This window comes from Microtus pennsylvanicus, chromosome 16, assembly GCF_037038515.1.
Source record: "Microtus pennsylvanicus isolate mMicPen1 chromosome 16, mMicPen1.hap1, whole genome shotgun sequence".
Classification (NCBI taxonomy): domain Eukaryota; kingdom Metazoa; phylum Chordata; class Mammalia; order Rodentia; family Cricetidae; genus Microtus; species Microtus pennsylvanicus.
The window spans coordinates 7,044,467-7,061,950 of record NC_134594.1 but is presented as its reverse complement, the minus strand read 5'-3'; the positions used below and the strand labels follow the sequence as shown (position 1 = coordinate 7,061,950).

Sequence of the window (17,484 nt, the reverse complement as noted above, 5' to 3'; positions counted from 1 at the left end):
ACTCTTCCTCGTTTGGAGGGATAGTATTTAATGCTGCTATTATCCCCCTTCTGGGCTGCTTCCTACTTAAATGAAGTTTCTTTTAGATGACTGGTGTTAGGTGGAAAAATGTCACTCGAGTGTTACCTTTGGTAAAGTGAACTGAGTTTAAGATTAAGAAACTGGTTTTAAATTGACCCTTTGGCCTCTGGAGCGAATTCAATTGTAACTCTTCCCCACCCTTTTCTCCTCTTCTAGGTCAATTAAACGAAGAGTGAACTGTAATCCTTGAAGATAACCGGGCAGGGTTTTTTTTTTTAAGTATATATATATTTTTTAATTGTAGAAGTTCAGGTGGAGTCAGGCTGTTACTGGTGTAGAGGTTTAGACTTTACCACAGAGCAGCGGACCACCATTTTCAGTGAAGTTATCTCCCCCCCCCACTTCTTTTTTGGTGCCCTTGGCAAAAATGAAATCCATTGCATCATTGTAACTCATGTTTGGGTGTAGTTTTAGGATATAGTAATGGCAGAGCTTTGCCACATGCTTCCCTTCGAAGACAGAGCCACCAAGTGCAGCCATTACACCGAACTTCAGGCAAATTGAATTGAGAAATTAGCCTCATTTTAACACAAATATCTGAAGAAATCAAGAAAACAAGATTTTTCTCAGAAGTCTGCTTATGGTTTATTAGAAGCAAATCAAATTTTGTAGTATTTTCTGTTACCCTAAGGTATAACTAAACCGAAACCAATTTGCACAAATTTATTGAGCAAGAAATTCATCTTTGGAAACTAAACATTTTCTAGGGAGTTCATAATTTTTGTATACGTTATCCTTTTCTTTTCAAATTAGCAACTGTATACAACATGCCAATTGCAGACTTAATTATTTAAAACACCAGTGTAGTCATGGAAAACCTACAGTCCAGTTTCTCCTTAGTTCAGGGTTCAAATAAAAAACTGAACAGAATGGAGGATGATGGCAGCCCTCCCGTGAAAAAAATGATGACAGACATTCATGCCAACGGAAAAGCGCTAACCAAGGTGAAGAAGGAGCATTTGGATGACTATGGAGATGCATCGGTGGAGACCGATGGAGAGCTTGCCAAGCGAAACTGTACTTCCATGCCTGAAACTTTAAATTTAAACCCCAGTCTGAAACACACACTAGCACAGTTCCATTTGAGTAGTCAGAGCTCTTTGGGTGGACCAGCAGCATTTTCCGCTCGCTATTCCCAAGAAAGCATGTCTCCGACTGTGTTCCTGCCTCTTCCATCTCCTCAGGTTCTTCCTGGCCCTCTTCTCATCCCTTCTGATAGCTCCACAGAGCTCACTCAGACTGTTTTGGAAGGGGAGTCTATTTCTTGTTTTCAAGTTGGAGGAGAAAAGAGACTCTGTTTGCCCCAAGTCTTAAATTCTGTTCTCCGGGAATTTTCACTCCAGCAAATAAACACAGTGTGTGATGAGCTCTACATATATTGTTCTCGTTGTACTTCAGACCAGCTTCACATCTTAAAAGTCCTAGGAATCCTTCCCTTCAATGCCCCATCCTGTGGGCTGATCACGTTGACTGATGCGCAAAGACTCTGCAACGCCTTACTGCGGCCGAGGACCTTTCCTCAAAATGGTAGCATACTTCCTGCTAAAAACTCTTTGGCCCAGTTAAAGGAAGCTGGCAGTGCCTTTGAAGTAGAACATGAATGCTTGGGCAAATGTCAGGGTCTCTTTGCACCCCAGTTCTATGTTCAGCCTGATGCTCCCTGTATCCAGTGTCTGGAGTGCTGTGGAATGTTCGCACCCCAGACATTTGTCATGCATTCTCACCGGTCACCTGACAAGAGAACTTGCCACTGGGGCTTCGAGTCAGCCAAGTGGCACTGTTACCTTCATGTGAACCAAAAATATCTAGGAACACCCGAAGAAAAAAAACTGAAGATAATTTTAGAAGAAATGAAAGAGAAGTTTAGCATGAGAAATGGAAAGAGAACCCAATCAAAGGCAAGTTTCTTTTTTTAAGTAGCGATTTTTGAATAGTGGTAATGGTTTCTTAGTTCTGTGTCTATAGCATTGTATTATGAAGCTGTGCTTCGACTTAACTCATGTTTGTGAAGTTTTGACCCGAAATGTTTTTTCCTGTATAATCTCATCTGAGAGAACTGGGATCTTTCCCATTTTACAGGTAAGAGAATGAGCCTCTGAGTTTCAAACGACTTCTCAGCCTGGAGGTGTTGTGGTTTCTCTTGGCCAATCTTTCACACATTCTACAAATTGACTGCACCTGTCACCAAGGACTCTTGCACTTAGGTGTTGTGTTGTCTTCATTCACACAAATGGTACAGCTGGCTAGAACTGGTTTGGTGAGGATTGGTCTGTACTCAAGTCAAATTAAGATATTTGAGTAATTTGGTACGAGTAACCAGGATTTAGGTTTTTTGCTTTTTCCAGACAGGATTTCTGGCTGTCCTGGAACTCTATAGATCAGACTGGCTTCGAACTCACAGAGAGTGCTGGGATTAAAGGCATGCGCCACCACTGCTGGGCTCAGGATTTTGTTTTTAATACAAAAGAAAGGAATGCTTTTGAAAAGTTGTGACACAGGAGCAGAATAAAGGTTATTTCAGATTAACAAACTATTGCTATAACAAGCTATTGGGGAAGTGATCTTAAACTTTTTCTACAGCGCTATCTGCTAGGCTAAGATAACTAATTATCTTATGCCTGAATGAAAGACGAGGTTTGAAGTGTTAAACCTTGATGTGGTTATTTTATATATTTTTCTACTTGGTTTAAAATTAGTATGTAATATACCTAGCACTGTTTAAAATGTATTGAGAGTTACTCTGGAGCTGTATTTCATGTATAATTTTATTTAATAAATTCTTAGGACAAGATTGATCACATTTTAAGAACACAAAAAGACAAGATTGATCACATTTTAAGTTTTCCACTAATTTTCTCCTTTGAAGTATCACTTTCTATTTACGGAGGAAAGTTTATTAAATCTCAAGGTTGTTCACAGCAGAGTTAGGTAGGCTTACATTATAATTTAATATTGGGTGTTCTGTGCTTGAGCTCTTGAATTTCAGTGTCTTTTTAAGGCAGTAGTTTGCTGCTGAAGCTCAACATGGAGAGAATTAACTTTAGACCTTTCCTTCCTTCCTTACTCAACTGCGGTTCCAAAAGTTTGCACTGAGACTCCTCGCCAGCGGCCACCAGATAAGTTTTATTCAGGTGCAGTGCTAACTGGCGAAAGCAGGATTGACCTGATGCCATTACTTCAGAGTGTGAAACTTGCTCTGGCCCTGCCTGTGCGGTGCCGGAGTTCCTGCTCAGAGGGCTGTATTAGAAAATGAAGGATGTTTCTTTTGATACTTCTTTCTTGCCCTAGCTAATTAGGGCCACTACCCTTCCATGTCTGACTGGCCCTGTTACTGCCAGGGACTCTTGCCCTGGCCCTTACTCCTGACAAGTGTTCTTAGAATACCTGTTCTGTGCTTGGGTGAAAACCCGTCGAGAAACATGGCTGAGTTTCTTTTGAAAAGATAAATTTACTGAAATAATTGAAACTGTCCTTCACTTGGGATATAGTAATATAGTTACATTTTTTATTTGATTTTGGGAAGGGATGAGAGTCTTCCATATTTTAGTTTTTTGTTTTGTTTTTCTCAGAGTTTGCTGTAGGTTTTTTGTGCCATGTTTGCAGTTTTATGTGAAGGAAGTTAGGGGAATTTAAGAAAATTTCATCAAACCTTTTAGAAAAAAAATTAGGGTTTGTATTTAACAGTGCTTAAGCAGTTTTAAAAATGTAATTACTGCAGTTTTAAAATCTCCTCTAAACATGGAGAGGTAGGTTTTAAGGATCTGTGAGGGAAGTGACTTGGACTTTTGTCTTTTGTATCTGGTGTGTATCTAACTGGTGCCTGGTAGGAGGAGCTAGTACTTACATGGGAAGATAGTCGGGTTGGACAGTGTGTTTGTGTATTCAGGGAATTTTAGTTGTTGGTTGTCAGACAAACCAAATTGATGAGGAAACTCATTTTAAAACGGCAAATCAGTCTTGTTTAGCTCAAAGACTGTGCTGGATATTTTAAGCTTCTATATGAAGGAAATTATATTTAGTGTGACCAATGTAATTTGATATGATTTATGTAGTCAAAGTATTGGTTTTGGATTAGAATAAAAAGAAATCTGAAAATAGACACTTGTTGGAAATGTAGGAACTTATTCTAAATAACAGAAATTACATTAGTAATGACCAACAAGTTGTTTATTTGCATAGCTAATATTTAATTTGCATAGTTAGCTATAGTTAGATTCTAGGAATGAGTGGGGTAAGTGTTCTTAGAGCACTGAGTTTATCCTAGAACTATAAGCTTATTCTTTGTAGAAACTAAAACATTCTGGAACTTTCTTAGGTTGTCAGAGATACGCATGATGGGTCTGGATACATACATAGTTTAGTTACTTACCTAACCTGCACAAAGTTCTGGGTTTGATCCCCAGCATTGTGTAAGCTGTGGGGGAGGAGTGGCACCTGCGGGTTTTGTATTGGGAAGTGGAAGGAGGGTCATCCTTTCAATGTAGGGAGATTGAAGGACCTTGTCTCAAAAGAAAAATAATGCGTATAAGTTTAGATATGCTTGGCTTGCACTGTAGAATGGGTATTTCCAGATTGATAGTAGGTTTTTTTTTTGATGTGCTTTTTATTTTAAAAAGTGGTTGTTGTGTTTTAGAATGCATAACTAATATGCAAAAATACTGTTTTCCTAATTCTTTTTCGCCTTAAGTTGGTATTCAGACAGATAAGAATCAGATCGAGTCTCTGCTTTCAGAGCAAGGCTAAGTAAGTAAGTACATCATTGGCAGATACACCTGAGGGATGATGCTCACGACTATTTCAAGCACATAGGAAGAGGTCATTTTTAGTTAGCTTACCACAGAATTTTAGGTGAATCTTCACTGGTCATCTCTAATTCACTAGTTAAAAATTGGTATATGCCAGGCTGGAGAGAGAAGAGCGTTAGTTGCTCTTACTGAGAATGAAGCTTTGGTTCTCAGCACCCACATGGCAGCTTACAGCCATGTGTAACTCCAGTCCCAGGGGGTCTAAATAAAGCCCTCTCCTGGCCGTTGAAGGCAACAGGCATATAATTAATATTCAAACAAACACTCATATATATTTTTAAAAGGTTGTATATGCCCTTGAAGTTTATTAAAATTAAGATTTCTAAGTTAGACTCATCTACTCTAGTATGATAGGATAGTTTTACTATATACAAAGGGAGTACTGGTTTTTAGGTTATCTGTGATGCAGACAGATTTCCTAAAGGTAAGCAACATAAAAGTATCTTCTCCTGGATAGTAGAGAAAATGGGTAGCTTGTGTTAGCCCTGGGTTGAGCTTCAGCACACCCCTCCCCGAGAAAACATGAACCGTTTCACTCCCTGTAATTTGGCATTTTTGTTTCTGTAGTGATTACTGGAACACATTTCTCCTCTCTTGCAGAGGAGAAACGTGTTTTTTGTTATACCCCTAATGATGGAAGTACACAAATACATTATTTTGATATTTGGTATTATATTTTTTTGTAGTTCTGAGGTCGAACCCAAGGCTTTGCCCTTGCTAGGCATGTGTTCTACCACTGAAGTAGTAAACCTCCCTAGCCCAAGGAATTTTTTTTCTTCCCAAGACAGGGTTTCTCTGTGTAACCCTGACTGTCCTGGAACTTGCTCTGTAGATCAGGCTGGCCTCAAACTCAGATCTTCCTGCCTCTGCCTCCTGAGTGCTGGGATTAAAAGCATCCAGCAGGATTTTTTTTTTTTTTAAAAAATAATGGCTTACCCTTTTAAAATGTATATAGTTTATATCTACAACTTGGTGTAGCTTGTCAAATGAGAGAATGAATGTGAAAGCCTTTTGTATAGAGATAGCAGATGGTATTGAATGATTACTGAAATACTAATGTATACATGAGGATTCCTCCTACACATCTTCACTTACCAAACATGAAACAGGCATGTCGATTGGTTCCCTTGGAGATGATGCCCATTCCTAGGATAGTTGATCACTTTGAGGTTTTGGATAATGGAGCCCAGTACAGACTTGTTTGGATTGGGTCAAAGTTTGGTACACCATTTTCTTTGGTAGTGACTTTTTTTTCTGGTTTTTCGAGACACGGTTTCTCTGTAGCTTTGGAGCCTGTCCTGGAACTCCCTTTGTAGACCAGGCTGGCCTCAAACTCCCAGAGATCCGCCTGCCTCTGCCTCCCGGGTGCTGGGATTAAAGGCGTGTGCCATCACCGCCCGGCTTTGGCAGTGACTCTTGATAGGGAGTTTATAGTGGTTGAGTTTTCAGTTTAATCTTTTAGTAGTAGGAGTTCCTTGATTTTATTGTAAAGTTTTAGAATGCTTTGGGAATAGTACTGCCATGTTTTAATGAAAAAATAGGAGGTATTAATTTTTTATTTTAAAATGGAATTGTTAGCATTTTTTAAGAGACACGATTTAAGAAAAGTTAGATATTGGTTCTTTTTATCTTGAGTTCCTTTTCACTACAACTTTTCCTCTGTACCTTTTTCTCCTGTGAGGCTCCATGAGAGAAGTCAGCCCTGCAGGAAATGCCTAGGGAGCGGCTTTGTCAGTTCTCCCAAGAACCTTGTGGTGTGCCAGTGCCATTCCAGCCTGCTGGAAAGGATTAGTTCACCACACACAGTCAGTGTCTTGGCATTTTTAACCCTCTTCATAACCAGGTTGAGAAGATCAGAAGGAAGGAGCATGAAATCATTTTAGTAGGTCATTAGTATTTTACAAAAAGCCAACACAAGATAGAATAAAATAGAAAATTGAGGATATTATACACAGTAAGGCCATTTTTCTTTTTGTATTGGTAGTGAACAATATTTGAAGGCCCAAATCAGACCATATTTTTTAAATGCATGTGTTTCCAACTAAGATAGAAAAATAAAGCCTTACTTTTATTTTTAATTTTAAAAGCACAGGGGGACAAATGGAGTACTAATAATAAGAGGGTAGACGGAATGCAGTGATAATAATAGCAAATGTAAATGATCTAAACACTCCCATTAATGGCCAGATTTACTAGATTGGCTAAAAATAGCACAATTATATGCTGCCTAAAAGAAAACAATTTTAGGGGCTGGAGAGATGACTCAGTGCTTAAAAGCAATGGCTGCTCTTTCAGAAGACACGGGTTCAATTCTCAGCACCCACATGGAAGCTCACAACTGTAACTCCAGTTACAGAGAATCTGACACCTTCACACAGACATACATACAGGCAAAGCATCAATGCACATAAATAATTTTAAAAGAAATTGAGATATAGAGTCAGTGAAATTAAAAGTTGAAGCATGGAAAAAGATGCCCCCTCTGAAATCTTAAAGAATTATTTTGCATCTGGAGATCTGGTTCAGTGGTTAGACCATTTACCGCTCTTGCAGAGAACTTAGGTTTGATTACCCACAGGTGGTGATTTATAGGCAATTGCAGAGGATCCATTACCCTTTTGCCCTTCTGGTACCCACCCATACAAGCAGAAAGCCTTAGGTTTATACATGTTAAACATTTTGACAGATATTTCAGTGAAAATACAGTTATGGCATTGAGATTGCTGCTTTCCCTAGTTGACTTCAGCTGCCAGGGTTATCTGAAGGAGTCTGAATTGGGATTATCTCAATCAGATTGGCCTGTGGCTTGTCTTCGGGACAGTTTCTTTATTGCTAATTGATGTGGGAGGGCCACCCCCTGGGCAGATGTTTCTGGCTTGTAGAAGCAGGGAAGATGAACAGGCCAACTTTCCTGCTTCATTTTTTCTGCTGCCTCGATTCCTGCCTGAGCTGTCCTGAGTTCCCTCAGTGGTGGACTGTGACTTGGAAGTGAAAGTTACATAAATGGTTCTTTCATCCCCAAGTTGTTTTCCCTCAGTGTTTTGTCACAGTGACAGAGAACAAACTAGAACTCTTGTCTGCTTAACTGTCTGAGGATGTGACTCAGTGGCTGGAGGCTTGGCTGGTGTGAACAGGGCTCTGGGATTGGATCCCAAGCACCTGGGGCGGGGGATCCAGCACATTGATGTTTGTCAAGTTTATAGCAATAGTTACAGCATAACATTTTTTTCTTAATTTCTTTGTTAATTCCTTGACAAGAGTTTTATCAGTTCAGGTTGCAAAGGGACAACTATGCTACCAACTTCACATGAAGTGTAAGACAACGACAATATATTTATTATAAGAAGTGCAGCTTTTGCTTTCCAACCGGGCTTTGTCAGGTGTGTGGGAAGTTAACTTCAGTGTGAGCAGCAGGCACTGATGTGACTCCCTATGATCCAGGGGATCAGCCCTCGATAAGTTAATACAGGTGCTTAGATCATAGTGCTTCAGTTTTGCATTGGGTTAATTCTCAGTCAAGTGAGGCATAAACGTAAGCCTGAAAAGCTCCTAAGTAAGCTGTTTGCTATCTCATAACACATGTTTCTTTCAATTGTTGACACGCTCATTCACAGCATGCTGGGCACACCGAGGAAACTGGATACCATTTGAGGGATTGGGTTTCTTTCAGTAGAAGTTGTTGGCAGCTATTGGGTAGGAGGTGCTTTGTATACTTCTGAAATCCTTTATTGACCACTTGAATATCTTTGTTATATATGAGCTGAAGACCCAGTGCCAGGGATACCATACCAAAGGAGGCATTTCTTAAGCAATAGTGTCTAGGTTATCTAGTGTCCTTGGAAGGTTGCTGACAATTGATGTTGAATGTATTACATAATAATGCGCATTCTATTTTATTCTTTATATAAGCATTCCATTAAGACTTTTTTGGTTTTTTTTTTTTTCGAGACAAGGTTTCTTTGTAGCTTTGGAACCTGTCCTGGAACTAGCTCTTGTAGACCAGGCTGGCCTCGGACTTACCAAGATCCACCTGCCTCTGCCTCCCGAGCTGGGATTAAAGGCGTGCGCCACCACCACCTCGCATACTTGTAGCATTTAAAACAACCCTGCTTTTAAAAGATTTTTGGGGAAGGGGGCAGCAAGATGATAGTGTGTAGGGGCATTTGCCATCAAACTTGAGTTCAGTCCCCAGGTTACAAATGGTAGAGAGAACTGTTTCATGAAATTTGTGTTTTGAAAACACACACACACACACACACACCTCACACAAATAGTCTTACACTCACTCTAAATGTAAACACATTAAAAACTTACGATCAGTGTTCATCATTACAAATTAAAGAGTATAATATTAATCTGATGTTATAATTGAAACCAAGCATACCACTTAAAAGCCAAGTTTATTCTTGAGTGTAGGTCTGGTCCTCCAAGGACTTAAGTGCAGTGTGAATACAAATAGCACTGAGCAGCTGGATGTGCTTTTGTATTTAAAGTCGTTTACGATTTATTAAAAATATATTGGGATCCTTTCAGTTTTGCTCTCATAGGTGTTGTATTGGTGTGTAGGAGAAAAAGAAACTTTGGATTGAAATAATGTATCTAAAACTTTGCTTGTCTGTCTGAAAGGATGACATAGTGGGACAGCCCCGCTGTAGAAGCATTCTAAACTAGGAAGACTGCCTTAAAGGACACGTGATGTCCTTCTGTCTGCCAGGGATGGATGCTTATTGTTTAATGTTTAAGTACAGAAAGGAATAAATTGTCCCACATTGAGTGGTAAGATAAAAGGCTCCCATTTTGATATCTAACTTGTATTTCTGATCAGGAGCATTACTGCTGTTCTGTTTAATTATATTCTTTTTTTCTGAAAACCTAATTTGTATGTTGAGACAAATGTAGGCCTCGGAGAGAAAATCTGGCATGTCTGTGAATGTTTCGTTTTGTAATACGTGCTTAATTGTTTTTAACATGTAGTTAGTATAATTTGTTAGATGTGTTTATGGCTTACCGCAGCATTTTAGGCAAAATTAACTTGCAGTACTTCATCACTGTTGGCATTGTGCATTTTCTTTGGACTTGTATTATTTAATTTGTACATCGGAGAAAATGTAGCCAAACATGTCCAGCTAAAGATGCCAAATGTGACGACTGTCTTTTGAGATTCACGGTGGCCAGTAACGGGGTGCTGCTCCCTCTCATCCTTTGTCCTGCCCTCCTCTCCTCTTTCTTGGTGTTGGAGATTTAATCCTCAGTCTCACGGATGCTGGGCAGATACTTGACCATGGAATCATTGCAGCTCCTTGCCACAATACCCTTACAGTGCTATCCTGGAATTACTGAGCTACCCTGTCACTCAAAATCATTCAACAAATACTGCATGGTAGGCATGGTGCTAGATACTGAAAATACAAAAGCAAATTTGTGCTTGACTTCGAGTTACTGTTCAGAGTCTGGATAGCCACTTACTAAGGTGAAATTGGGAATTCTGACTTTGGCTAGGAACAGTCTAGATAGTCATTAAAGAGTGTTCTGGTTAGCTTCAGTTGTCTGCTTGGTATGGGCCACAGTTATCTGAAGGAACCTCAATTGGGGATTGCCCAGATCAGATTAGCCTGTGTGTGACTTATCTGTGGGGCATTTTCTTGATGGCTAATTGATGTAAAAGGGCTCACTCTACTGTAGGCAGTATCAGCCATAGCCAGGAGATCTTGTGCTGTATAAGAAAACTAGCTGACAGTCAGGGAGCAAGACAGTAAACACCTTCTGTGGGCGTCTGCTTCATTCAGTTCCTGCCTCAAGTTCCTGTCCTGACTTCCCGTGGTGATGGACTCGTAATTGGAAGCGTGAGCCAAATCTGTTCCCCAAATTGCTTTTAGTCATGGCATTTAGCATAGCAGCAGAAAGCAAACTAGAACATGGGATTTGCTCAGAATGTGGTCTGTGACTCTGTTGGTTGATTGATGTGAGAATAGGAAATAAAGAATAGAAATTGAGGATGAATGATTAAAAATAAATAAATACATCTACTTAAGGTAATGTTTCAGAGATATCGCTGAAATAAAGGCATGACCAGGCATGGTGGCTCAAGCCCTTAATCTTACCTAGTACTTGGGAAGCAAAGGAAGTAGATCTCAGAGTTCAAGACCACTCTAGTCTACATAGGGAGCCACTGCCTCAAAAATAAAAAAAGACGTATTGTGCTCAAATTATGAATAAAATTATCACACAAGTCAAAGAGCTTTGAAATGAACTTACTGTTTAAGTTGTCAGGTTCCAGCTCAAGGAAAACTTTTTGCAAGCTATTCTGAAGATTTCAGATTCCAGTATCTGTACCAGTAAACCTTTTAAATGTGTGGTTCAGTTTCAGACTTAAAAAGTCTGAAAATGATTTACTGGGCAGTATATCAAGAATTATTTAATACATAAGATCAATTAAAGTTTTTTTTTAAAGTGAGTTGAACCAAAAAATTATGTTTAATTCAAGGTAATCTTAGCTTTCTTTAGTTTGTTAGAGTTAATTTACAGATGCTTATCGGCACATCCTCTTATCAAATAGAGTTGGAATGCAAAATATTTTGCCTATTAAGCTACTTTTAAGAATTACAATATTTAAAAAAAAGGCTTAAATGTGCCATTTGGGTCATTTTTTAATTTTTAAGGTTTATTTTTTCTGTGTATGAATGTTTAGCTTGTATGTATTTATGTTTGTGCACTACATACATGCTTGGTACCCTTGGAGATCAAAAGAGGATGTTGGCTCCCCTAGAGCTGGAGCTAGAGATGGTTGTGGGCCTTCTTTTGGGTGTTGGGATGAACCCAGGTCGCCTACAAGAGCATCCAGGGCTCTTAACAACTGAGCCACTCTTCAGATCCCTAAAAGTGTAAACATTTAAGATAAATTTAAGTGCTTCAAATAAGTTTAGATCTAAGTAGTATACAGAATATAATTTAATGTCATCTGGATTCAAGACTTAAATACCAGCTACTATAGAACTCATAGTACACAATTGAAATGTAGTAAATGACTTGGCGTGCCCTATGCTGGCGTCCTCAGATTATCTTGCTATATAGCAATTTTTTATTCTTTTATATTTTGTAATTCTCTTTTCTATCAGGTTGTCGGCTGTCTGTGAACATTTATCATGTAGTATTTGTTGTTAGAAGTCAGTTCTCTTTTTAATCTGCCGTAGGCTGAGAAACCGCAAACAATTGATTGGTTTACTTTGTAAATAAGTGTTTGAGTCTGCCAAGATTCTGAATAACCCCTCAGAACTGTGATGTTTATTTGAATCTTGACTATTTTATCAGCTTTGTGAAGTTTTCAGAAAGAAATTGTCTGCTCACATAGAAGTCTTCAATAGATAACCAACTCTTCAGCCCTTTCAAGTGTTCTAGTGGCTCAGCAGTTCGTTGGTTGCTCTTCTAGAGGACCTGGGTTTGATTCCCACCACCCACAAGGCCATCTTGGAACTCTAGTTCCAGGGGATCTGATGCTCTCTTCTGGCTTCCACAGACTGCACACACATGATCCACAGGCATACATACAAGCAAAGTATTTATATGCATGTGAAATAAAAATAAAGATTAACTTATAAAAATATTCTTTACTGGGGCTGGAGAGATGGCTCAGCGGTTAAGAGCATTGCCTGCTCTTCCAAAGGTCCTGAGTTCAATTCCCAGCAACCACATGGTGGCTCACAACCATCTGTAATGAGATCTGGTGCCCTTTTCTGGCCTGCAGGGATATACACAGACAGAATATTGTATACATAATAAATAAATAAATATTAAAAAATATTCTTTACCTCTATAATACCTCTATAATAATTCTTTACCTCTATAATAATAATCTTATTTGTGTTTCAAATTCCTCATCCAATAATTCTTAGAAAACATACAAATTATCATGTTTTAAGTTTTTCTTTTCTAAATTTTAAAGATTGTATTTATTTATTTGGGTGAGGTCATGTGCCGTGGCATATGTGTGGAGGTAGAGGCAGTCTCCTGTCTGTTCTACAGGTTGAGCTCAGGGTTGTCAGGCTTGATGTCAACTGTCTTTAACACTGAGTCATCTCACTCAGCTTGCCTTTTATTTTCTTCTTTTAAAAACTTTTTTTTATTGTAGTTGAAGTCATTTCTGGATTATGAAGTTGTGTAGTGTTTATTCTAGGAGTTGTTCCTTCTGTTTTCAGCTCTTTTTTGTTTTAGTCTCTGGGCTGCTTGTCTGATCTATCCAAAGTTTCTTCATTTACTTTGGTTTTCTCCATTAGCAAGGTGTCCCCCACCCCAGACCAATTTGCATGATTTTCCTTTGTGTTCTTTCCTGACCTGAAATACTGGGACGGAGAAACCAGCCTCTCCAATTGGTAGTGTTGGTGACCTTCCCTTAGGTGGGGCACTTTTATGTGTGGTACTGGAAACTGAACTCAGAGTCTTAATGTCTGCCAGGCAAGTACTCTACCCTGAGCCTCACCCTCAGCCCTGTATTTTCTTCATGGGGTTGTCATTCTTCCATGTACTTCCGAATTGCAGATGGCATTGGAGCCTCTCAGAAGCAAGGATTCAGGAAAATATCCCGCTGTCTTTTCAGGCTAGCCTTCCTTTCACTCACTGTCTTAGATCTGTCCACATCCTGTCTGGCATCTGCCTCAGTTTGGCTCCTTTCCCTTTCTCTCAGGAACCCTTGCTCCCTATTGTCCCACAAGAGTGGGTAATGACTGTGATGGAAATAGTTGAGGAGGAAACATAAAGCAGGCCAAAATTAGGAAGATGCTAGAACCATAGTTAGTTCATTTTTCTAAGGTTGTTTTTAACTGTGATCACTGCTTTATGGAGGGGGGCATTTATTAGAATTAAGCAAAGTGTGTAAAATTCTTAGCCAGTAATATTTATGAAATTACCAGTTATCCCCCTGTTCCTTTATTTATAAGTGCTTTTTAAAAAGCTTTTAATATTTAATCCCAGCACTCGAGGCAGAGGCAGGTGGATCTCTGAGAGTTCAAGGCAAAAAAAAAGTCTTTTAATATTTGAGGAATATGGTTTACTGATTCTTATTAGCAAGCACAGTAGTTTTAGATTTAATTGGCCAGAGTATAGAATGGTATCTAGCTAAAATTCTAGAAAATGCTGTGCTGTCAGGTGGCGGCTGGGTATGAATGTGAGCAAGAGTGAGTGAGAGTCAGAGGTTCTCAGTGCTGCGTATTTTTGGGGTCCTGTTATATTATTTGAAATCGATTCTCAAAGTGTGAAATTGTTTCTGTTAAGCCATGTCATTTGAGTGAACATATTTGAACTTGAGACCAGATAGTAGCAGTTGCTAAGTTTTAAGAAATGAGACAGCACTGTGGGAGAGCATTTAGTAGACAATGAATCTTAAGAATATGACACTTGTTCTGCAGTCCTGCCAGGGGGCGGCGATAAAGCCCAATTCAGAGTGCTTTCATAACACGGCCAAGGCCCTGGGCTTAATCCATGGGTTCTATCCCTTAAAGACTCTAAACATAGAGAAGTTATCTTTGCGCTCAGTAACGTTCCTTTCCACATACTCCTACAGACAGATACACCGTCAGGAATGGAATTGCCATCCTGGTATCCTGTTATAAAACAGGAAGGTGACCATGTTTCTCAGACGCATTCGTTTTTACACCCCAGGTAAGTGAGTTTTCATTTGTTTGTTTGCTTGTTTATGATTTATTTACAGCTGTCTGTTAGGTATCTTTCTGAGGAATGAAAATGAAATCACTTACCTTTAGGTTTTCCCTGATAATAGACTTTGATTTCAGACAAGTACATCAGAATTGAACACACCTCTGCTTGTTTTTAATCATAGGAAAGTTGTTTAGCTATTTTATTAGAAAAAAAAATCAAAGAGTCTAAAGTGAAGTGAGTTGTAAAATTGTATTGAACATTTACAATAATCTTTATTGTTTTTTTCTTGAAATAAAAATTTCTACTTTGAAGTAGAAACTGAAAGAATTAATTCCTTTTACCTTTAAGAGGTAAACTGACTCTTCAAGAGTGTGTTACTTTGCTGTTTTGTTTTGTTGTTTTTTGTTTGAAACAGATTCTCACTAGATAGCCCAGGCCTCCTTAGATAGTCCAGGCTGGTCTTGAACTCATGAAATCTACCTGCTTCTGCCTCCTAACTGCTGAGATTAGAGGTGTGCACCCCTGCCCCTAGCCTTAGTTTGATTATTATTTGGAGATTTTATAATAACCACATCTTTCACAATCTAGTGTTTATATTTCAATAAAACTGCATCCTTGTAGTAATGTGAGTGGGGGGGGGGCACGTTCCTGGCACCCAACCACCCACACGGCTAGCTTTATACCTGAAATAATTGCACAAAAACTGTTCTCTCTCTCTCTCTTATTTGTTTGTTTGTTTGTTTATGATGTACACAATATTCTGTTTTGCGTGTATGCCTGCAGACCAGAAGAGGGCACCAGACCTCATTACAGATGGTTGTGAGCCACCATGTGGTTTCTGGGAATTGAACTCAGGACCTTTGGAAGAGTAGGCAATGCTCTTAACCATTGAGCCATCTCTCCAGCCCCGAAACTGTATTCTTTTAAACACTGCCTGGCCCATTAGTTCCAGCCTCTTATTGGCTAGCTCTTACATACTGATCTAACCCATTTCTAATAATCTCTGTAGCCCACAAGGTGGCTTACCAGGGAAGATCTTAACCTGTGTCTGTCTGGAGTGGAAGAATCATGGTGACTGCCTGATTCGGCTTCTTTATCCCAGCATTCTGTTCTGTTTACTCCGCCTATCTAAATTCTACCCTATCAGAGGGCCAAGCAGTTTCTTTATTAATTAAACAATGAAAGCAACAAATAGATACAAGACCCACCTCCATCACATCATGGTTGTCAGTATTAGTTTTATAATTCACACATGCACCCCATCACAACCATACAGTTCCCAATTAAGTCTTCGGGGCACTGTTAAACCCATGAGAGGTTCTGTTGGTTTAATTTTAAAGCAGAACACCAAGTATTCAGAACCAGACATAAAGAGTAGTAACATAACTATCCTGCTTACAGAAAGTGAGATGTAGCCGGGTGGTGGTGGCGCACGCCTTTAATCCCAGCACTCGGGAGGCAGAGGCAGGCGGATCTCTGTGAGTTCGAGACCAGCCTGGTCTACAAGAGCTAGTTCCAGGACAGGCTCCAAAGCCACAGAGAAACCCTGTCTCGAAAAAAAAAGAAAAAGAAAAAGAAAGTGAGATGTAAACAGAGATTAAAGTGTAGGGCAGTGTTGGTTAAATGACCATATCTTTTCAAATTTGTAAATGTAAGCTTTACAAAAATGTAAAGCTTGCATAAAATTACCTACCGAGTAATTTTATTTGCACTTTGAGAAAAGTCAGTAGTTCTTTCAGTTTTAGTTTTATATAGTTTATTATTTCTGCTTTATTAAGAATTGGTTTGGTAGGGGCTGGTTTTGTGCTGACTTGATACAAGCTAGAGTCATTAGAGAGGAAGGAGCCTCGGTTGAGGAAATGCCTCCATGAGATCTAGTTGTAAGGCATTTTCTTAATTAGTGATTTATGGGGGAGGGCCAGCCCATGGTAGGTTGTTGGTGTGGGAAGTCCTTCTGTGTTGCTTTCATTGGTTAATGAATAAAGAAGCTGCTTTCAGCCAATGCCTTAACAGCATATTGCCAGGCTGAAACAGATAGACATAGAGAGTAGGCAGAGTCAGGGGGAAGCCAGGGAGCCACCAGAGGACAAAGACACAAGCCACTGGGCAGAACCTTGTCGGCAGGCCACGTGATAATAAATAAAATAATAAAAACGGGTTAAGCAAAGGATGTAAGAGCTAGCTAGCAATTCACTTAAGTAATTGGCCAAGCAGTGATTTAAATAATACAGTTTCTGTGTGATTGTTTGGGTTCTGGGTGGCCAGGAACGAACAAGTGGCCTTCTACAACAGGTGGTGCCCTCCCTGGGCTGGTGGTCCTGGGTTCTATATGAACGCAGGCTGAGCAAGTCAGCTTCAGCTGCTGCCTCTAGGTTCCTGTCCTGACTTCCTTGGTGATGGACAGTTCTGTGGAAGAGTAAGCCAAATAAACCCTTTCCTCCCCAACTTCCTTTTGATTGAGGTGTGTCGTTGTAGTAATAGAAACCCTAACTAAGACAGGTTTTGATGGAAGCATTGCCTGGTAGCTGGGCAATATTCCAAGAATGTGTCCTCTCTCTGAGGCATAGGAAAAGGCTCCTGGGAGCACCTCTTTGACTCAGTCACACACTGCTTACCTGTGGATAAGAAGACAGGCACCAGAGTAGCCTGCACTGTTCTCTCCCTGCAGCAAGCCTCACTGAATGAAGCACAGCGGCTAAGAAGCTCCACGAGGAACTTCATGCCTGTAGTTATCTGTGTCTTGAGAAAGGGTCTCAGTGTCAGCCCGGGGAAGCAAGCATGCCTAGAGTTCACTGTGTTGCCCAGGCTAACTTTAACTCATGGCAAGTCCTCCTGCTTCAGCTCCCAGGTTTTGGGATTATAAATGTGGGTGCCGTACGTTCGGTTTCATGGCTTTAGTTCTCAGGTGCTTTTGAGGGAAGAGGAAGAGACTCACTTTTTCTTCAGTGTC

At 39.8% G+C, this 17,484-nt stretch overlaps 1 protein-coding gene across 9 annotated transcripts in view; it reads left to right on the top strand.

The window, feature by feature from the left end:
- The window catches only part of Skil (SKI like proto-oncogene), a 29,736-nt gene that overhangs the window by 2,599 nt on the left and 9,653 nt on the right, over nucleotides 1-17,484 (top strand). For 7 of the 9 annotated variants that reach the window (XR_012908133.1, XR_012908132.1, XR_012908131.1 and 4 more), the window contains exons 2-3: nucleotides 238-1,979; nucleotides 14,440-14,537. Coding sequence is in view for 6 of the 9 variants with exons in the window: in XM_075951079.1 (XP_075807194.1) it covers nucleotides 891-1,979; nucleotides 14,440-14,537 (1,187 nt within the window). In the remaining 3 variants the exon portion in view is untranslated. Of the gene's footprint in view, nucleotides 1-237; nucleotides 1,984-14,439; nucleotides 14,538-17,484 lie in introns of all 9 variants that reach the window. The other 2 variants (XM_075951083.1, XM_075951080.1) reach the window with 1 other exon arrangement.